Genomic DNA, 22,625 nt, shown 5'->3' on the forward strand with positions numbered 1-22,625 from the left:
GTACAGGGAAAATAAAAGGTGGGAGTGAGAAATATTCAGAGTCATTTTAAAGTCATATTCAGATGGATAACATATGGACAAAATATAAAATTACTTCTCCTGATCCCAGGTTCCACAATGCTAGGCTAAACTGGCATGAGAAAGGAGGGAGGGACCACCGTATCTCAGCAATATGTATGTGTGTGTGTCTGTGTTTTAACCAAAAGAGGTCATAATTTTTGGGGGGTTACACTATTATAGCTAGCAAGATACTTCCTAATTGTTTTTGTTCTGTGCATATTTGGAAGTATCTTATCTGGTTTCATGCAAAGAGACAAATGGAAACTCACAGATTAACCTTCCTCTATGGCGCCTTGCTCTGATTAGCCTTAAACTGACAGGGAATTGGCAGTTCTTCAGTTTCCTTCTGCTTAAATACTAATAAGCCACAATGGTGCGAGATCAGTATTTCCATAAATCTATTTTTTTTTCCTTACAGAGCTCATTCCAGAGCCATCCCGAAGGCTGCATTTTAATGAACTGACTCCAGCTCAGGAGAACACAAGCAGGTTTCCTGGAGGCTGAGAGGGTCCGCTGCTTACCGCTTCCATCAGGCCCTTCACTGTGGGTGATTTCAACATCAAAGCATCGAACACATCGTCTGTCTCCTTCCGCACATACAAAAGCACTGAAAGAGAAGCAGAGGGGAGGCGTGACTGAGGAGCCCACACAGCCACCACCGCTGCCAGACTGCTTCCTGTCACAAGTGTCAGAGGCTGCCAGCATCTGTGAGGTCGCAGGCTCCTGACGCAGGTGACCCCTCCAAGGCTGACTGCTGCACCTCCATAGATGATGGGCAGCCAGGGACCCAGGGGCCTCTCGAGGCATAAACTGATAAGTGAGTTACACTCAATGGACTGTGATGCTTTCCCACACTGTTCACATTGGAATTTCTCAAGGTAGGTCGGTGATTGCCTTAGGACATCTCTTTATACAACCTGTGTCATCTTCTATTTATTCATTTGATCATTCAACAAATATTGCCAAACATCAGGCTGTGTACCAGAAGCTGAGGTGGCAGCAGTGAATTAAGACGCCTTCTGCTGTCAGGGAACTCGTAGCCACTTGAAAGGCAGGCAGCCCTCAAATAGCAGACAGCCAGACGGGGCTGGGTGAGCTCAGAAGGAAAAAGCCATGAGACGGTGCTTACAGGGGCCTGAGATTTTCATGGAGGTGGGAGATGGGGAGAGAGGACAGGGGGTGCACGCACCTCCTGGCAGACAGACCAACAGGGGCACGGCCTGGAGGGAGCCAGTGCGTGTCAGAGGCATGAGGGAGAGGCTCGAGACCTGAGGCACAACAGGCCTGGCTTTGACCCCAGTGTAGCCTACTGCGGGGCCCTGCTCACTTCACCTCTCCAAGGGCTGGTCCACGCTGGACCACAGTGATAATAATATCATCTACCCCACAGGGTAGGGTGGCCATGGGGGTTAAATGAGTAGCAGGTGCCCAGCACACAGCATGCACCATTCCTCAATCAGCGGAAGCCAGCATGAAGCACCTGTCGTGGTTGTTGGCCCTCGGTGAAGGCGAACGCGGCTTCGTGCTCATTCCCTATAACGTAGCAGTCTCGATCTGATAATGCACAGACTAGGAGAGATGGCAGGGACCCCACACACCCCCACACAGGGAGGAGAAGACGCTCTGTCAGGGCAGACCCTTTCTTACAGAGAGGGCATGGAGGCCCAGCTCCCAAGAAAGAACTGGGCCCACCATTCAGATGCAACCCTACAGCCCACTGCGCCGGTGCTCTCTCTCTCCGTCCTCCAATGCTGTGGCTTCTGGTTCTAACTTCAAAGGGACAGAAAAGGGCCAAGGCTGCGGCCCTGTCCTCCTGGCTGTGACAGGAAGAACGCACAGTCAAGAAACCCTCCTGAGCACTGGGTGTTATAGTATATGTTGGCAAATTGAATTTAAGAAAAAAAAGAAAAGAGGGCAGCCCCAGTGGTGCAGCGGTTTAGCACCGCCTGCAGCCTAGGGCATAATCCTGGAGACCCTGGATTGAGACCCACGTCAGGCTCTCTGCATGGTGCCTGCTTCTCCCTCTGCTTGTGTCTCTGCTTCTCTCTCTCTCTCTCTCTCTCTGTGTGTGTGTGTGTGTGTCTATGAATAAATAAAATCTTAAAAATATATGGTTTAAAAAAATAAATAATAAAAAAGAAGAAAAAAGAAAAGAGAAGAGAAGAAAACAAAAGAAACCCTGCTGAGCTTCGGACCAGAGTCAGGTACCCAGGGAGCAACAGTCCCCACCAGGCTGAAAGAATGAACTTGGCGCCAGGAAATGAAAGCAGCTCTACCCCAAACTCTCACCCCTTCCCCTACTCCTCCCCGGTCTCCAAGGAGTTCATTAAAGCTTCCTGCTTTTTAAAGGCAAAGTCGACATGGGTTCTGCCTACATTTTCTTTCTGCAGGCAGCAGATGTTCTATTTGTGCATGACACCAAAGGAAAAAAGAACCCCGAAGTATTGCAAAGTTTCTTCTCTTTACCAAGTATAAAAATAAACTACCAATTAAATAAACAGATTGAATGAGTCTCCAACGATTTCAAAATGTAGTCCTTTGGAAGGAATATTTTTGTGTCTCCATTTCAGCTAAAACCATCTAGTGACCTATTGGCATTATCAGAGGACTCAAGGTTAGTGGCACCATGAGAAACAATTACACCAGAGGACCTCCGTTAAACTAGATGAGGAAAATTAAACCGAAAAAAGTGGTGGCTGTTCCAGGGACCATTCTATTAGTTCTCCCCACAGGTCCCAATAGAAAAATGTCATTTCCAGGAGGCTGACCCCAAGAAAACCCCAAACATGTTCTATTAAATTGAGTACTGCTTCCATTGGATTTACAAATTTCTTCTTTTAAAATCATTGCCTTTGAAATAGTCTGGCTGATACTCTTGCTACAGGTGTCACTGTAAGGGGTTAACGGTGGTATGGTGGCATGTGGATGGATGGGCCAGGCAGGGCAGTGCCAGGAAGGCCAGGCAGGGCAGTGCCACACATGAGCATGCTGGGCTTACAGCACACCCCCACAGCTTGCCCAGGGTGGTAGCCTTAGGATCTGTGCATCTGTGGCGGGGCTCACACAATAATCACTCAACTACGATGGCCGTAATAACCAACATGCTTCCCGGACACTACAGGAGAGGCAGACAGCCACAGGGGCCAGCTCCAAGTGACTCCCACCGAGCCACCCAGAGAAGTGGCTACAAAGGCAGAACAACATGGTTTTGGTGATAATTTTGATCATTTTCTTTCCTGGAGAACTTCTAATAAACAAACAATAGGAACCACCACTGACCCTGATTCCTCTTTTTTGTCAAAGACCAGTTCCAACTGGGAGCTCCAGGCAAGGGGCTTAGTAACTCCACTGTCCTTTTCCAAAGGAAAGCCACTCCTAGGACACTACTTGCTCTGTTGCTGGTAGCTTGCAGCGCCCTCGTGTGTTTCTGTGATTTAGATGTTTCATAGGCTGTAGACTTGCTTTTTGTCGTAGCCCAATAAAATTCCCAGTGGCAATTTCTGTACTGACTTCACAATCTCAAAATAATGTGAAAAACACAACCTTTGGACTAGCCAGCATATACTAAATATGGATGCAAGCTACAATTACTTTTGCCTGTGTGATTCTTGATTTCCATATAATTCTGCCTTCATTTTAAAGTATGTGATATAAAAAGCATGCAGGAATGGAGCTCAAACTGCACTTGAATATTTGATGGGGAGCCTGTGAAGTCAATCTTTTAAAGATTTAAATGTTGCTAATGTAATTAACACCACCCAAGTATTTATGCTGTTTCCATTTTGAAACACTAATTACTTATTCACACTGAACAGACATAACTAGATCCAGACCTAATAATAACCCTCACAGCTACAATAGTGAAGAGTGCTTACTATGTGCTAGGCCCCTGAGTTAAGTGTTTTACACATATTAAAGTTCATCAAGCCTCGCAGCAACTCTATAGGGAGGTACTCGTGTCATCCCTGTTTTACAATGAGGACTCAAAAGAGCAAAGGGGCTTCCTAAGGTCATGTAACTCTGAAGGGCTGAAGAGGGCTACAGAGGGGATGCTCTTGGCCATCATGCAAATCCCATTACAACAAATAGAAAAGAAATAAAATCTCTCCGTAACAAAAAACACAAAGGTTGTGTGGATGGCAAATGTATTTAACATGGTAATCTGACTGATTGAAAGTCCAGTGTGGTATGTCTAAGATCTCTGGTAGCTCTTGGTGTTAGCTACAGCAGGCTATGAGGGAAAGCAGCCATCTCCACGCTTTCCTCTTACTCCAAGAAAGGACACCGAGTCACGCACAGCATCAGCGTGCAGAGCCAAACACTGACCCACTCTCACTTTGTTTCTTACTCTCCTGATGAAGTGGAATAACACCCTCAACACAGAGAAAGTGAAGAAGCTGTGATGTCAGAAAACAGGCTCCCTTACTTGTCTGATATTAATTGTGTGCATCTATTGAATGATTTTCAACCGCTGCTGCCTGTGAGATACTACTGTCACATGAGCAGCAAGAGTTTCTCTCTGACCTTGGACTTCATGGCTGGCTGAATCAGCACCCTCATTCCATGTCTCCCAAGGTAAAGGAAAGAACCAGTGCCCAGAAAGAATAAGTGTTTGCTTAAGGTGCTTGATAAGGACAGGGTTGAAAGGTCTTCTGTGTGAAGCGCCCCCACCATTCATGATGGGAGGGTGGGTAACCCTGCAATGCCAGAAAGGAAATACCTCGCTTCATTCCTTCTTCTTTCATCTGCTTAGACGGTGCTGGACCAAATTCCTCTTCCATGGGCCTGAACATCCGTTTAACAAGGACACTGCTGCTAGAAAAGATGAGCAGAAATTGTTAAGTAAACAAAGCGTGTAGGGAGTCAAAAGAAAGGTTCATGCATGTATCTGGCGCTATCTTCTTCCTTTGTTTATACCATCCCTAGTTCTCTACAACCAGATCCATTCAGCAACCTACTTCCTCCTCCCGCAGGTCCCAAGTCATCCCTGTCTGGGGGAAAACACACACACACACACACACACACACACACACACACGTATCTTTAGGGCATGGACCAAGGACAGACTCCCCATTACTGCATATGGATCCACAAAGATGAGACCCCCGGGTTTTACCCGCTCTGTCCTGCACCTAATCCCCCTTCCTCCTCAAAAATCAGGGCTAGGGTGGGGGGAGCAGGAGTGAACCCTGAGGTCTGTGTGATCTCCAAGTTATTAGCTCCTCCTATTGAGGAGTGTCCTGCATTCTCTTGCCAGGCCCTTAAGGGCACAGCAGGGACCTTGAAATGGGATGGGCTTCCCTGGCTGGTTCTAGTTCTGAGGCTGCCCTGACTTCCTGCTGTTCTATGGCTCCGTCTGGTTGGAGCAGATGAGACTGCAGTGGTGCAAATTCTCCAGACCTTGCTGCCTGCAGTGGTGCAAAAGACCCAGACCTTGGCTGCCCAGCCCTTCCCTCCTCCTTGGGAGGGGGGGTTTCAGCATCCCCCGGACCCCACATGGTGCTGAGTCCCCACATATCCCCACCTGTGGCCCTGCTGGTGGTCCTGCATTTCCTCCCAAAGTTCCTGTCCATTCTGGGTACTCTAAAGAAGGGGAGGAATCTTTGAGAGGAATGGAAATTGGAAGCACAGACTGTCACTGAAGTGAAGTCATTGGTGCTGAGTGTTGTGGGCTGCATGTGTGTGGTCTTCCCAAATTCATATGTTGAAACCCCACTCCCCACTAAGATGTTATTAGGGGTGAGGCCTTTGAAAGGTAATTAGGACATGAAAGTAGAGCCCCTGTGATGGGATTAGCATCCTAATAAGAAAGGACTGCCATGCCAGACACTAACCATAGGGGCCCCTGATCTCATGCTTACAGCCTCCAGAACTCTGAGAAATAAATTTCTGTCGTTTAAGTCCATCCCGCCCCCCACCCCCATCCTGTTTGCAGTATTTTGTTATAGCCGCCTGAACTGGCTTAGACATGGAGAAAATGCTCCGAATGGAGTCTTGCTATTCTTCAAGCCTTCAAGGGAGCAGCCAGGTTTTCAGAAACTTTTACTCTCTTTGGAGATTCTTGAAACTAGGTACATGAAGCAATGCCAGACAGGCAGTTAAGCAGAATTATTAAGAAATGAACTCTGGGTCCAGATTACTTTGGTTTAAACCCCTGCTTTATAATTTACTAGTTATGGGAACATGGACAAGTTCTTCAACTGCCCTGAGCCTCAGATTCCTTGTCTTTAAAAGGATGCTGTTGAAAGAATTAAATACATTTGACATACATAAAACACTCACATGGTTGCTGGATACACTGTAAGTACTACTGAAGTGTTAGAGATGATGATGACAGTGATAATAAAGGTGGAGAGGTCAGAGAAAGAGAGATATGCAGAATAAATATGGCAGAGAGCTTGAAAGATGCCAAAGTTTCCGTGTACCCTCAGAGAGCAAATAATCTGCATTGGTGCAATTTAAGGACCCAAGTTGGAAAAGCTTCCTGAATGGGAGGTTGACATTACATCAATGTCAAGCTTCCAAGATAAAATGAAACCCTGCTTCAAAGACAATTCCCCATTGGCATCATTGTCATTAAGAAGCTATGTTGGGGCATCTGGGTGGCTCAGCCGGTTAAGTGTCTACCTCTGGCTCAGGATTGAGTCCTGCGTAGGGCTTCCTGCTTAGCAAAGAGCCTGCTTCTTCCTCTCCTTCTGCCCTTCCCTGAGCTCATGTGTTCTTTCTCTCTCTCTCTCACTCTGACTCACTCTCTCAAATTAATAAAATCTTAAAAAAAAAAAAAAAAAAGGAAGCTATTTGTCAAGCTAGTGGTAGGCTCCAAAGAACACAGGGTATAAAACTATGGATGGTCCAGAAAGTATTTCTATTAATTCTGATAGTTTAAATTATGAAACCAACAATGCTTTCATTTATCACCTCATTTGCTAGGTGCTCCAAAACGGTCTATCAATTTCTTAAAAGACTTCACATTTTACAAAGTACTTTTCATCTTCTTGGTCAATTAGGTCTCAGGGACACCATGTGAGCCAGCCAGGGCAAGGATTAATCCTACCCCTATGTTAGTAAACAGCAAACTGAGGCTCAGTGTGCCTAAGTAGGATGAGGTGGTTAAGTAAAACAGGCTGTTTAGGGAATACTGCTTTGAGGGACAATCTCATGATAAAGGTACTCAATAAATCTGAGTTTATGAGTGAGGGTATGAGAAATGATATTAGGAGTCAGCATTCTCTTTTATTCACAAGTAAGTCAAACTGAAAACAACTAGAGGGAAAACTCAAACCCAGGTCACAGTGGTAATAAGCTGTTAGGGTGCTGTTCCCTCTGTCTTCACCCTCACTACCTTATCATAAAAGCAGGTCATGTTATTCCATTGTGTCTTGGAAATGGGGGTGACCATGATCCCAGGGGGCAGATGATTAAAAATCAATCCACACAACTGCCAGTGAACAGTAAGTTAATAACAGGTAAATAGCCTGAAATATCACCAAACATGCTTTCATGCTGTGCTTCTTAAACCAGTAATTTTCTTTTTCTCACAAAGCAATATTTATTTATAATCTTCCAGTTCTGTTGACTTTTGATAGCACCCCATCCTAAGCCATGACAAACTCTGCTGTTAAAATAACACCTTGGATAAACCATATGTCTCTTGGGGGTTCAGAAATGCTTTTTTCACACTTTCAGATCTATGAACCCAGCAAGAGTCAGTAAGGTTTGTGGTCTAGATTCAAATGTTTCATTTATTTTCAAAGCAAAGCGAGAAAAGAGGAGCAGGTATGGGAGACCCATTTGATAGATGAAAAAAACCACAGACTTCAGGTCTCCTAACGTCCAGCCCAATTACACCATACAGTACCATCGAAGGACTAGAGAACCAAGGGAAGTTGCTTTCTCTGTTGTCAGTCTTTATGTCACTGGCAAATGTGTGGCTAATATGTGAGGTGACTTCTGCAGAACATAAAGCCATTGCTTTGTGGGATCAATCTCAGGGAGAAAGAGTCCCCAAGGTATAAACAAAAAACTGCTAAGTCTCATCAAAAAAAACTCTGGGAAGGCGTTCAGATCTGAAGCCTGGGTCTCTAGTCATACTCACCAGGCTGAGCTGCAGTAGCGATTTGCGCCTAGTGATGAGGCACCGAAAAAAAGTACAGAAACGAGCTGTAGGCACCACAGAGACAGTCTGTCTATTTCACACTTCTGCTTATGGTCTACATGCACAAGTTACCATGTGTACCCCCAAATAAATTTAGCTTCCTTCCCCATATTAGCTCAGAAAAGAGGAAGCTCTCTTATGTTCAAGTCCTTACACTGTCGCTCAGTATGGAGTAGGATCTCAATTAATTTTTTTAAAAATTTACTTATTCATGAGATAGATAGATAATTTACTTATCTCACAGAGAGAGAGAGAGAGAGAGAGAGAGAGAGAGAGAGGCAGAGACACAGGCAGAGGGAGAGGCAGGCTCCATGCAGGGAACCTGATGTGGAACTCAATCCCAGGACCCCAGGATCACGCCCTGAGCCAAAGGCAGGCACTGAACCACTGAGCCACCCAGGCGTCCCTCTCAATTAATTTCAATAACAAATTACACTTTGGGGTATTGATAGAATTCATCTGGCTGAATTAGCAAAACAAACAAATCCCACACATAGATTTAGAAACCAGTACTATAGTTAAGAGCTCAAAAATGCAAGTAATAACTCACTAGGTTTAGTAGGTCCCAGAAGGATCATATGAAGAGAAAATACAGATATTTCTGTTCTGATAAGATGTAGTTTATGGCATGCCAATGTTCTCGCCAAGAACAATGTGAAAACTGTATAAAATTAAACAAAGAAAGGGAAGACCTCTTGAAAGTACTGGAGATTGCTAATGGGGCAGTCAGGGCTTGCAGAGCTGAGAGCTCAGGGTAGAGAATGCTGAGAGAGGAGCTAGTAATTAGTGAACCACTGTCCCCTCAGAGCCTTTGTCAGTTCTTGATTGGGAGCAAAAAGTGATAATCCCAGCTGGGCACATGTGCGGGGACACATATGCAAGGGCAAAAAAGTCTGCACAGTTTTGGTAATCTTATGGTGTTATAGAAACAGAAATTGGTATTTGGGGCTGCAAAGGCATCTAGGACTTATGGAAAAACTTTCAGAGAGAAGGGAAGCACAAAGAAGTGAGGCAGACAATGCAGTATTCCTTCCGAGATACTTGCCAAGTCCCTAAGCTACACAGAACAAGAAATTGAGCAGAAATCCCTTTAAAACTATAGAAGAGGTTTTGGTGGTCTCCTTAAGCTAAAGAGACAAAAATCAGATTTCAGATCCCGCCAAGGAAGAGGGCCAACAGAAAGTCCCTCAGAGCTACTAGAACTCAGTCTAGCAGTTAGGATGAATTAGAGGTTTAGTCTGAGGCTAATACAAATTGCAACTAGGCTTAGAGTCATTTCTGCCCTGTGGAGTATAGTGATCTGCATTCACTCAGGCTGCACTCCAGAGGAAAGAGAAAACCTTCACAAGAGAAAAACATGGTCATCCAGATCTGTAATTTTTACATACACTGTTCACCATTCAAATAATGCTTATTAAATATACCAATAAACAGGACCAAGAGAAAAACAGACAATAGAAGCAGGCCACAGAAAACATACCTTTAGCATATTATTGAGTTACCAGATATGAACTTAAAAATAGTTGTGATTATACAATAATCATGAATACAAATGACAAGACATACAGAACTAGAATCTATTAAAATAAATAAACCAATTCAGTAAAAACCCTGTAACTAAAAAGTACAATAACTGAAATTAAGAACTCAATAGATGGGGGCAGCCCCGGTGGCGCAGCAGTTTAGCGCTGCCTGCAGCCCCAGGCATGATCCTGGAGACCCTGGATCTAGTCATACGTCAGGCTCTCTGCATGGTGCCTGCTTCTCCCTCTGCCTGTGTCTCTGCCTCTCTCTCTCTCTCTCTCTGTGTCTCTATGAATAAATAAATAAATAAATAAATCTTAAAAAAAAAAAAAAAAAGAACTCAAAAGATGAATTTAAAAGAGTTGAAAGTTAGGTCACTAGAAAATGTCCAGGCTGACACACAGGGAGCAAAGAAGATGGGGGTATCAGAAAAAGCATGTAAAAAACACAGGGACACAATAAAGCGTTCTAATACATATTTCAAATCTCAAAAGAGTGCAGAGAGAGAACAGATAAGAAGCACTGTTTGAAGAGTTAATAGCTGGTAATGGTCCCAAACTGATGAAAGACATCAACCCACAAAGTCAATAGGTGCCATAAAATACCAAGCAGGAAAAAATATAAAGAAAACCTACATGTAGGAACATCTTAATAAAAATTCTGAAAAACTAGGAGAAAGAAAAACATTCTCCTCCTCAAACAGTAAGAAATGTAAGAGGGAGAGAGAGAGGACAATCACTTTGAAATAGCAGCATTAAGGCAAACACACAACTTCTCAACAGTAATGATGGAAACCAAAACTGAAAGAAAGTACTTGACAACCTGGAATTTGGTACCTACCAAGAATATCCTACAAAAGTAATGGTGAAATGAAAGCAATTACAATAAACAAACAATATGAGAGAATTCTTTGCCAAAAGTTCTACAACAACGATACAAAAAATCCAACAGAGTTCTTCAGGCAGTAGGAAAAGAATCCCAAGGAAAAACAGAAATCGAGGAAGAAATGAAACAATGGAAAGAATAAACATAGATTAAAATTTTAAAAGGAGCCTTTAGTTTAAATCTTCCAGTTTACATAAAAAGCAATCTAGTACATAAGTAAGAATAACTGGTACTAATGTAAGAAACTGATGAAAATATTTTAAATATTATATAAAATGTCCCTTGCCTATCTGATGCAGATTTGAGTATTACTGAGTGGGTTTTTAAAAGCAATATATAACAGTAAAAAATAAAAGTATATCCATTGAAAAGGGGGTGGGCTTCTTCCTTTTTTTTTTTTTTTTTTAAGATTTTATTTATTCATGAGGGACACAGAGACATAGGCAGAGGGAGAAGCAGGCTCCCTCTGGGGAGCCTGATGTGGGACTTGATCCCAGGACTCTGGATCATGACTTGAGCAGAAGGCAGATGCTCAGCCACTGAGCCATCTGGGTATCCCAAGGGGTGGGCTTCTTAACAACTGCATATGGATCTGCCATTACTATGAAATAAAAATTTTAACTAAAAACAATTGACAATAAGAGGCAACATTGTGGCAGACACTTGTGTAACTATTTCTAATGTTATAGGAATTAATATCTGTGGCTTCAGATAAAATTTCTTAGGCTTGAAGATAAGGATCTAAAAAGTGCTGTATCTCTACTTCGACAGTAGTGGGAAAGACTTTATCTGATAAACAGTGTGAGATGACAGCAAACACATTATTTTAGTGATGCACAGCAATTTTAGTGATAAGACATTATGTCAAAGATGAATTGTAAATAATTAAAAAAAACTGTTTCATAAGATGTAACACACATTTCTGAATTGTGTTACTCCTTAAACGTAGATTAAGTTATATTAACAAAGTAAGTATAATAAATCATTGATTCTTTTGGCGATATCCATAATGGTTTAACTATTCAAACTGGCCCCAAAGCTTTAATTTATGTTTTTAGCTCCTCCTTAGGAAATTGAGGAAGTTGTCCTTTATTTTTAGCCACCTTATAATTATGTTTTTGTGGTATAACAGAGCCCAACATACCTTACATTTCATAGTTTGCTTAGCATCCTTGAGAAACTTATCAAAGTACTTGGAGCTCTGCAAAGGTGCTCCTTTAAAAAAAGTAGTGCAGAATTCTCAAAAATTTTATTTTGTGCTGATGAACACAGGCTGGTGACTTTTTAAATTTAGTACCATGGTGATTAAATGCACTCACTGGTGATAGATTAATAATATCTAACTTCCCCAAAAGGTATTAAATTTTTTTTAAAGATTTTATTTATTTACTTGAGAGAGAGAGAGCACAGGGTGGGGAGGACAGAGGGAGAGAGAGGAGAGGGAGAAGCAGACTCCTAGCTGAGCAGGGAGCCCGAAGTAGGGCTCAATCCCAGGAACCTGAGATCATGGCATGAGCCCAAGGCAGATGCTTAACCAACTGAGTCACCCAAGCACCCCATCAGGTAGGTATTATTTGCTATATTTAGATGAGACTCCAAAAAGTTATATGAGTTACAAAGCTTATAAAGGCCTGATTCAAATCATGGTTGGCAGGCTCCAGAGCAGTGCTTCTCAAATACTGCTCAGCTTTAGAATAACCTAGGGACTTTAGAAGGCTCTCTGTACCTAAACTGCATCCCACGTCAAGTAAATCAAAATGCCTGGGGGTGTTACCTATATGTGAGTATTTTTCAACTCCCTGGGTGACTCCAAATTGCAGCAAGAGGCCTACCACTGAGAAGTGGCGTCCAAAGCCTCTCTATCAAACTTGTAACCCCAGCTTACGAACAACCCAAGTGGGGTCTGTCGATGCTCAAACTCAGCACCAGAAGTCACCCCCAATACTCACTTTACCATCAAAGAGGCAGAAGCAAGCAGTGTTCCTCTATTTGTTCTGTTTAGGCATTTGGCAGATAACTGCTTCCAATCCACCTCATCTGCATTTTCTCTACTTTCCCCCTTTAATCACACTCAGATTTGCCAGCACTTCAGGCCAGCAGGCTGTATTTGTGAACAAGTCTGTATCTGATCTGACCACCACATTGGCCTCGGAGTTGCAGGGGGTGGGGATGGGGGGACTGTGGTGTGCTTTAGCTGTGCTACCTCCTCTGGCTGGTGGTTGAGTGAATGCTGCTGTCTAGACTTAATCAGATGCTTTGATATGTATTGATTTTGCAGGCCAGGGATAGCCCTGAAGGAGGCTATGCAAATGCCAGGGAAGGTGGCACTCCTCAGGGCTCAGTGAGCTGATCTCCTTAGCCAGGTACACTCATCTGGGCTTGTCACAATATGGGTTCCGAGCTCCAAAGGGTGAGCCAAGGGTGTATCAAGGCCAAAAAGCTATCACAACGAGGCCTGTCTCTGTGCCTCTTTGGCAGCCACAGTTCAAGAATTAAGAGGGTTAGGTGACGAGCATAATGGCTAAAAGCAGGAGTCAGCTAGACCGGGTTCCAATCCTGCCTCTACCACGGCCAGCTGTATGACTTAGAACACATTTCCCTGCTCATTACAAAGTGGAGGTAATTATAGCATCCTCCCCATAGAAATTTTGGGAGCATTCACTGCAACAAAGCATATAAAGCACTTACTTAGTACAGTGCCTAGCCAGGATATCCAGTGAGTGTTAATTATTCCTTTTACATATAACAATAGCCAAGTACCAACCATGTATTAACACGGAGGCTCCAAGGCCACCCACAGTGTTCAACTGAACTCTAATTAGATGTATGAGAGATGGAGACTCGGGCCTCAGGCTTCCTGATGATGCAATAACAGAGGGTAATTCTTACAGAGAGGCCAAGCCATGGGAGTCAGAAGTAAGTCAATTGGCTACCTAAATGTTGCCAACTTGTCAGGAAGGACAAAGGCTGAAGTCGACTTTTCTGCATGTGAAGCAGAGCTGGGGTCTCAGGCACTTCTCCCTTATGAGGTTAACTTCTTCCAGAGAAGAGAAGAGGAGAATGTTAGTGCTAGATCAGACCTCGAGGATCACCTCATATAAAATCCTCATTTCACAGCTGAGGAGATTGAGAGCCAAAGGTCAAGGAGCCAGCCCAAGGCCTCACATCGGTAAGCAAAGGCCCTGGAGTAGAATGTGGGCTTCCTAAGCTCAGAGCCACTGTTTTTTCCATGACACCACACTGTCCCTTGTAAAATACGTGAGCAACAGATTAGAATCCAATAGTGCTAATGTTTCTGCTCTTCCAGCCACTGGGAATACATTACCTATGTGCCAAGATCAAAAGAACAATCCAATTAGGTATTTTGAAAATTCAGAACTCTGAATTTAGAGGTTAGATCCTGGACAAGGTTCTGCTCTTAACCAGCTGGGGATTCTTTGTGATTCTCTATCCTTTAGGCCAGAGGGTGGCACACTTTTTCTGCAAAGGGCCAGATGAGCAAATATTTAGCCCACACCGGTTTCTGCGGCAATTATTCCACTTTGCTGTTGTAGCACCAAGGCAGCCACAGGTAAGACATAATGGAATGAACAGGGTTGTGTTTCAATTAAACTTAATGGATACTTGAATCTCATTTATTTTTCACATGTCGCACAATATTATTCTTCTTTTGGATTTTTTTTTTCAGCCATTTAAAAATGTTTGCAGACAGGGGCACGTGAGTGGCTCAGTTGGTTAAGCATCCAATTCTTGATCTCAGCTCAGGTATTGATCTCAGGGTCATGAGTTCAAGCCCTGCATTGGGCTTCATGTTTTGTGTGGAGCCTATTTTTTTTAAAAAAAAGCTTGCAGACTGTACAAAAATAGACAATGGGTTGATTTGGTTCTCAGGCTGTAGTTTATTTAAAACTCTGCTCTAGGAAATGAACTCAGCAATATCTGTTCTACTTACTTCATCTTGAAATGTTTTATAAATAAATATATTTATTGTATAACCATAGGGATGCTCTGGTTTGACTATCATCTGAAAAAATGATCTAGAGATTTTATATAGATATACCACAAACCACAAGTTTAGTTGTATATATGTAATGTAACATAGATATTGAAAAATGAATGTAGTTCTAGATTGTTTTAAGAGAAAAATAGGATGTGGGTCACAAGAAGAAATTATCTCAATATCATCTCCAACTCATGTGGTTGAGAACAGATATTTATTTCTGAGAACCAATTCTAAGGAAATGATTAGAAATTTGGTGGTATCCCCTGGAGTGCAGATGTTGAAGTGTAATAATAGGAATGGATGGGGCTTTTCTAAAGAGCAGAACTAGAGCCCATAGGTGGAAGTCAAAAGAAGGTGGACATCAGTGTAATAGATAAACTAACTTTCTGAGAGCTGCAACTGTCCAATGGTGTCATGAGCTACCTTACATACAGTGAGAGTATTCAAGTAGAAGCTGGCTGACTACCTACCAAAAATGTGGTGTACCATGTTACACTGCCTAGAAGAGAGGGTTAGCTAAATGACCTTGAAGATTCCTTTTTGTTTCTAAAATTCTAAGAGGGTATAAAGTGAGTAAATACACAGAAAGCACTATGCAAGACACCTGGGAGCCTTAGTGACCTGACGTAAACCCTCTCTTACCTACAATCCCAAGGACAGTGACTAGGCTCTCAGCTTGCCTAGTTTCATTCACACCAGCCTCACCACTGACCCCCTGGAACAGTTTCCCAGAGTGAGGGCTTCAAGAGGTTTGTGTGGGTGACCAGAGCACTACAAAGCAGGGTAGGCTTTGTAGCTCCCTGGCTCTCCCTGGCTCCCACCTCAAGCCCACCTTGATCCTGCACTGGGGCCAGAGATTTCAGTAATTGGACTATTGGTGAAAAAGTAGAATTAAAGAGATGTGTCACTTAGAAAAACAGCTAGTTATTCAAAGGCAGATCACAGGAGGGAGAGAGATATAAAGAAAGGCTTGGAAGGAGAACAGCATTTTCCTAGCCTTCGTCTCAGACAGTTCTCAAGAGTCAAGCCTTTCTCATTTCTCAGTTCTAAGTTCATGGTTATCCTGTACTCCAAGAGCCACGGCTACTGACATGAACTGACTTTGGGTGTAAAGTGAAAGAACTGAGTGCTTACCCTTCTCGTTCATCATCCGTGTTGTAATACATCTGTGGGAACAAAACAACAGTCTTATTGTAGGTCAGACACAAGAAATGGAAATATATTACGTGATGCACATACTTTCCTAGGCTCTTACACTGTCTTAAAAAGACAAAAGGCAAATCTGTTTAATGATGCCTATGTGTGTGTGTGTGTGTGTGTGTGTGTGTGTGTGTCCAAGGAAAGACAAATTTAACCTCATATTCTCTCTAGGGTTAATTCTTGGGTTTTAAGGAAGTAAAGTTGGAAATCTGATTATTTCTAGCTCAAGTCATTCTGATCAGACTATCTACAGTTCTAAGCCAGTTCTTGCCTTTGACATTAAAGAACTATTTTAGCAGGATCTAAAAATCATTGTTTAGAAAGGCTCTGGGGCAAGGCCTGTGAGTAACCAATTCCATTGGGTCCATGGGTGAGCAAGCTATAGATACTGTACTCTGGCAAGGCAGGGGAGCAAGAGAGTCCTATGGCAATGCAGCAGAAACCCCAGGCCTTTGTGTGTTCCCCAAAAGGGCCTGGGCTGTCCTGGCATCCCACAACCACAAACACTTAGAGTCAACTGTCTTCGGGCTGGGATAAGATCATATAGCTCTAGGAGGTCCTCCTGGTCAGAAGACCCCTGAGAATAGATTTCTTTAGGTGGTCAGCATGGTTGCAGGCAGAATCAGATTTAAAGAAATTATGCAGCATCCTTATTATTTTATGAAACTACAGAAATCCAGAAGGGACCTGCTATGTATGTAGATCCTTTTGGGCCAATTATTTATAAAAATTAATTGTGGGCCTTTCTTGAGCTTTATCTATGTGCTTCGGGATCATTTTTGTTTGGGACAATACTCAAATTAGCATCAGACATTTACACTTTTTTTTTTTTTAATTTTTATTTATTTATGATAGTCACAGAGAGAGAGAGAGAGGCAGAGACACAGGCAGAGGGAGAAGCAGGCTCCATGCACCGGGAGCCCGACGTGGGATTCGATCCCGGGTCTCCAGGATCGCGCCCTGGGCCAAAGGCAGGCGCCAAACCACTGCGCCACCCAGGGATCCCCAGACATTTACACTTTAACTTCAAAAGTTATTTGTGGTGCTAGCATACCTCATCACTGCCCCTGCCCCAGTTGCCTGGGAGAAAAGCTCTGCCTAGACTGACACCCTCCCTACACACTTTCTTAAAGGCTCCTGGCAGTACCTGGGATGCCACCACTCCCAGACTTTGCTATATAACGAAGCTAGTTACCTGGAACTCCTTGGGTATGAGTCATTCTAGTTATTAGTCAGATTTCCACAGGGAACTTTCCTCTTGAAAATCTTTTGTATCTATTGTTGTATTGTATACTTTGTTTCTTTTTAACACAAAATAGCAAATGTAAGATGTTTTCTTCTACCATATCCCAAATTTCAATGTGGCATTGGAGCATCTGCCACTGTGACGTTCTAGAAATGCGACTATTTCAGTGCATATGGAATGATACACACGAGTGAGGGAGCCTGGGTCATATCACTGGTCACACAACTGAATTTTCTGGAAAAAGCTCCTGATGTTGGCCTGATTTTTGCTAATTTCTTTAAATGCAGCATAATGTATCTGCCCTGTCTGACTATATGACAGGGTCATGGAGGGCTCCCTGCAAGTTAACTGGTGACCTCAAAATGAAGCAGCCTTCTCTTAAGTGTTTTCCTGCCCTCTTGAATGGTCTCTACGACACTGTCCCTATCATGTTCCTTGCATTGTCATTTCTCTCCCTCAACCCACTGTTTCTTCCTTGTGGGCTGTAGGCCTTATTGCAGGAATTTAATTTTTAGACTGTTTCTCAAATTTTAGAATGCATAAAAAATATCTGGAGACTGTTATAAATGTGAATTCCTGGAACCCTCTTCAGAGATTTTGATTCAAAAGACTTGGAATGGAACTTAGGAGCCTGAATTCTTAGCAAGCACTCCTGTGGTTTGGGAGAAGTCCGTTTACAAACCACAACTGGGAAGACTGCTCCATAGGGCACGAGGGAGGAGCAAAGTCCTCCTTGGGCTCAGGTTCCTTGAGGAAGTCTGACCAGAAAGATGACACCTCTGTATCTCACAATTTCTCCCAAACTCCCCTTATCACTTGTTTTTAAAGGCATTCCAGAGAAAAGCCTCGGTGACTATCTGGGATTTAATGTGAAGAGAAAGAGACTAACAACGATTTCCACAGTGCCTGCACATTGGGTTCATTCCCTGATTTTAGTTTTTGACAATTATCTGATGATTCCAACCCACATGTGAATCGATGAGATAATGGAAAAGGGAACATGTGGGCTGGCAGTGAAAACACCTACTCCCCCACCCATGTTCTTGGAATTGCTGTGCCACAGCTCATGAGCCCTCAACATGACAGGGGCGGGGGGGGGGGGTGTCTCTCACTGACCCTAAGAGCTGAAGAGCTGAACACTTTCCAGCTGTGCAGTTTTGATGTTGCTGCACACCAACACTTACCTCTCCCCTCACCCCCAACCCCGGACCCCACATTTTGACAGGCTAATGCTGGATCTTATTTGGCATGTTAAGTCAGCCACTCCCTGCCCCACACCCACTTCTAACTTTATGGCACTGCTGGCTTCCCTCCTGCCTTCAAACCCATCTCCCTACTTTCTAGCTCTTCCAAGAAAAGGTAGACTTTCAGTCCCAGCCAGCCACTGTCGGTGCTCCTGACCTTGGCCAAGTAAGTTGATCAACCATAGAATATTCACCCGTTGTACCAGAGCACAGTGGACTGTGTTCCTTTGCTGCCCAGAGATCAGGCAGGCTCTGACCCCTGTGACTCTGCCTCCAAGGCCACAGGGGAAGCCTGAGGGCTCTGTAAGGGTGGCCCTGGACTGTAGAACTTAACTTCGCCAGAGGCCTGGGGGCACTGCCTGAGCTGCTTTGCAATCACTAAAACCAAAAAACTGTAAAGGCTACATTTTCCTTCCGATTTGGCCATAGGCTAGGAATCCAACTCAATATGGCCACAGGCTAGGAATCCATTTCGGACATGGAGAGGCCAATGAGGCCAATGAGGCCAGTAAACTCAGAGTCATGAGCAGCCAGATTTGGTCACTGCTCCTCTGAAGAGTCATTTACAGCTTTGTATATTTCAGGGACGTGTTGCCAAGAGAACAGGTCAGGCTGTCAGCTTTGACACAGAGCCGAAGCCAGAATCATGATGGTGAACACTAAGAACAATTTAACTCAATTGTCCCTTCTTCTGGAAAGTGTAGATACCCAGCTTCACAAAATCCTATGGGGCTAAGACTGTAAATATACAAATCACCATATTCTTGGGAATTAAAAAAATAAATAGAATGAGGTGCTGGCACTCATAGCTTGCTAAAACCTCTTCTGCCTTGTGTCCTTGTTCCTATCAAACAAGTAAGACAAGAAAGGAATGTTAAATTAATTTCTAGTGGAATCCACTCTAAGAAAAAACTATAGGTATTTTGTTACCATGTTATGTCATGAACAGCAACAAAGAAGCCCAGTTGTGTAAGTACTTTGTCTCATACCTATAATGAAACAACATGGGGAGGGACAATATATTCTTAAGAAAGAACAAGTTGAGACAATAATGATTTCTCCTCCTGACTAAGGTCAATTCCACTGAGTGTCTGAACACTTGGAATGGAAGAAAAACCTGAGTATGTCAGTATGCCCCTATTCTCAAAACAAACTCTTCCTCAGAGGATTCTGAGTTTAAAAGAAAACTAGCCCATACACGATGCACTAAAACCTAACTAATTTAGTGAAAGACAAATCTGGCTAATGCTAGGGAGGTTCTTTTCTTCAATTCTATTCTATCACATAAAATAAATAAAACTAAAAATACTAAAGAAAGAAAAATCATCCATCACATAATCCTACTCATCATTTTCTTGTTACCTGCAAGCTCAGGTATAAATCTAGATTCATGGTACAGACACAAACGGGTATTCTAATTTTTTCTTACACTGAACATTATCATAACTAGCTCCTATGTTGCTACATAATTTCTGTAATTATAATTTTAGTGGCCACATAATATTCCATCAACTTGAGCTACCATAATGAGTTAATTATTGGGTGTTTATGTTATTTTAATTTTAGTCTTTAATTTTGCTTGTAGGTATGACTAGAAGACAGGAATTACTTTTAAAAAGGCTTGTCTACAATCTCATTTTTCTTTCGGTGTGAAGTGACTCACCTATTCAATGAAAACTGTTAATTTACTAAGGGAAAAACTGCTTATATGGTTTTATGTAATCAAAAAGTTTTTCCTTTTGGGCAACTTTCTGAAGTTATAGGTGCAGTTCAACTTCCCACCATCAGGTGGAGCTCTACCACACCAGGCGCATCCCACATGACCAGAGCCACAACACAAAACTTCCTCAGGTTATCAGCCTCCTTACTTTCTTCCCCTTCACTGCTTTGTCAACACTTCACTACTATCAGCTCACTCTCTTCTTCCCCAAACTAAGTCAGTTTCCTCTCCTGAGACATTCCTTTCTATTAAAATCCATTTTCTTATGGAATGACTGACTTTTCGTGGAATGCATGGAGTGCAGGTGCTATTTTCAAGGTCATCACGGTGTGATGTGACTGTCTTAAGGCTCCACCGGCCCCAGGGGGAGGGACGGCAGGTGGTTATTAGCAGGTAGAGCCTACCTGTCCTGTCCTCTGCAGGTTTGCAAAGTGAACATCAGGTATGAAGAGGACTGGCTGTGAGTGCAGGTCAGGCATCGTTTTGAAGTAGGTGATGTCACTTTTCTTCTGTAACGGTATCGCTGCCAACTTCCCATCAGAGGCTGGATGTAAGAGGGTTATGCATGACTAGAAACTCTTAGCTGTGAGCCCTAGCCTGAGTTCCCTGTTTTCTCCTTCAAATCTTTCCAAAAGCCACAGATGTGAACAGACTTTATCACCCCCTCTCCCACCACCAAAACAACAAAGAGAGCGTGAACTTCGGGTGAGCACTCCTGAGCTGGAGCCCCTCGTGCCCTTCTGTCCCTCTCTGTACCCAAGGTTCCTTGTCTGGAGGAGGAAGATGTTGGTCTCCGTGAGATTACAAAGTCCCTCCCAGCGCAAACAATCTATGGTCACATGATTCCATCTGCTTCTCACAGAGACCACGCACCCAGGCTTCGCAGCTAGGGAAGACAAGCCATCCCTCACAGGCTCATGGTTTTACCCACCATCCACTTCTTCCCACCTGTTCCCCTAGTGGACGTGGCCTGGCCAGAGCCCACCCCTCCTCAGCAACACTCACAGCTGTTGCACTGGGTTTGGGAGGCCTGGCCTTTCCCCTTCTTCCTGTTCTGCTTCCTCTCTTCGTCTCGGATTTTCCTTTCTGCTCCCTGACAGGGAAAAGCAAACAATGCCAGGTATGTTATTAGAGCATGCCAACACAGTGTCCACAGACGTGTCTCCAGGATAAGAAACAAACTGGGGGGTGAAGGGAGAGTGGGCAGCTCCACTGCTGCCCCTCCCGGGAGATCAGGCCTCGGTTCTGAAGCTGAGACAGAACCTTATATATCTGTACCACATTTCGACCTCGGAGTGATGCCACTTCTTGCGGATTTCCCCCTTTTTTTTGAAATCCTGTCTATTGATACAACTTCAATTTTGAATCCATACAGAAAGACCCAGCCCAAGTTCCTATCACAGTGAGGCTGCTTAAGTAACTTTAGTGATTATAATAAAATGTTGTTAAGATAAAGCATTGGCCTGTTAACATCATTCCTACGCACAGAGAGAGCATGAAATTTGAGTGTGAATTCCCTATAAAACTTTCCCTTTGCTTGATGTCATGAAACTTTTAAAAATCATTACAGCAGTGGAAATGAGGAAGGACCTAAGGAAACTACACATACCTCAAACTAAGGTATGATCGCTTTGCATGTACAAGTATGATTTTGGTTTTTGTTTTAATGTGTTCACAAGTGCTTGGAGATGGTGCTTGTTCAACCAAATAGGAAAAAAGTTTGATCTATTCACCTCCTTTCCGCTCCTCTGTTCCTGATAATCTGACCTTTTCATTGGCTTCTCTTGCCAGCTTTCTACCCTCTGTAACCAACTGACCATCATCTAATATCTCTTTCCTTCTTGGCCTACAAGGATTCCCTGACATCATTATCATTATTATTGTCACTCTTCTGTGCTGGCTTTGCCAACTCATTTTCTTCTCACCCTTTCAAATACAGATGTTCCAATGGTTTTCTTTTCCCTTCTCTTTCTCCTTTCTTGCTGCAGAAGAGTTCGGCTGCACCTCTATTTCCATGATGCTCTAGACAGGTGACATCCAGACACACACCCCAGACTAGACTCCTCCCCTAGATTTCGGATGTGCATTTACAGTTCCTTCCCTTTGTGACAGTATAGGTGAGGAGTGGTGAAGCATGTGCTGGCTGGCAGCCTCTAGTTAAAAACTGTCCCTAACTCATCTCACACAAAAAAGATTTGAAAATATAAAAATTTAATCCAGTTATGCAAAAAAAAAAAAAAAAAAGAGTCAATTAAAAGGCAAAAGACAAACTGGTGAAAATAGTTGCAACAAAATAATGCATAAAGTATTAAATCCTTAATATAAATAATGATTCAAATTTAAAAGACAACTAATACACCACTTTAAAAAATGGACCAGAGCCATGAAATACACTTCACAGAAAAAGACATACAAAGCTTTGATTAAAACACAGAGATACATGTTTTGCTTATCAAATTAGCTTTAAAAAAAAAAAAGATTCCCAATTCTGGCCAAAGTAAATCCATGACACAAGAGATATGGACACATGTGGGCAATGAAAGCATCCTAAAGGAGATAGCATTAGAGCTAATTCTTGAAAAATGAGT

At 43.1% G+C, this 22,625-nt stretch overlaps 1 protein-coding gene across 3 annotated transcripts in view; it reads right to left on the minus strand.

The window, feature by feature from the left end:
- Positions 1-22,625, minus strand: part of GRHL2 (grainyhead like transcription factor 2) — a 160,829-nt gene that overhangs the window by 15,282 nt on the left and 122,922 nt on the right. For 2 of the 3 annotated variants that reach the window (XM_041769135.1, XM_041769137.1), the window contains exons 10-14: positions 21,043-21,130; positions 20,442-20,581; positions 15,762-15,793; positions 4,781-4,875; positions 582-667 (exon numbers count right to left, since the gene is read on the minus strand). In XM_041769135.1, coding sequence (XP_041625069.1) covers positions 582-667; positions 4,781-4,875; positions 15,762-15,793; positions 20,442-20,581; positions 21,043-21,130 — 441 coding nt within the window. The remainder of the gene's footprint in view (positions 1-581; positions 668-4,780; positions 4,876-15,761; positions 15,794-20,441; positions 20,582-21,042; positions 21,131-22,625) is intronic. The other variant, XM_041769136.1, reaches the window with a different exon arrangement.

Source organism: Vulpes lagopus, chromosome 9, assembly GCF_018345385.1.
Source record: "Vulpes lagopus strain Blue_001 chromosome 9, ASM1834538v1, whole genome shotgun sequence".
Classification (NCBI taxonomy): Eukaryota; Metazoa; Chordata; class Mammalia; order Carnivora; family Canidae; genus Vulpes; species Vulpes lagopus.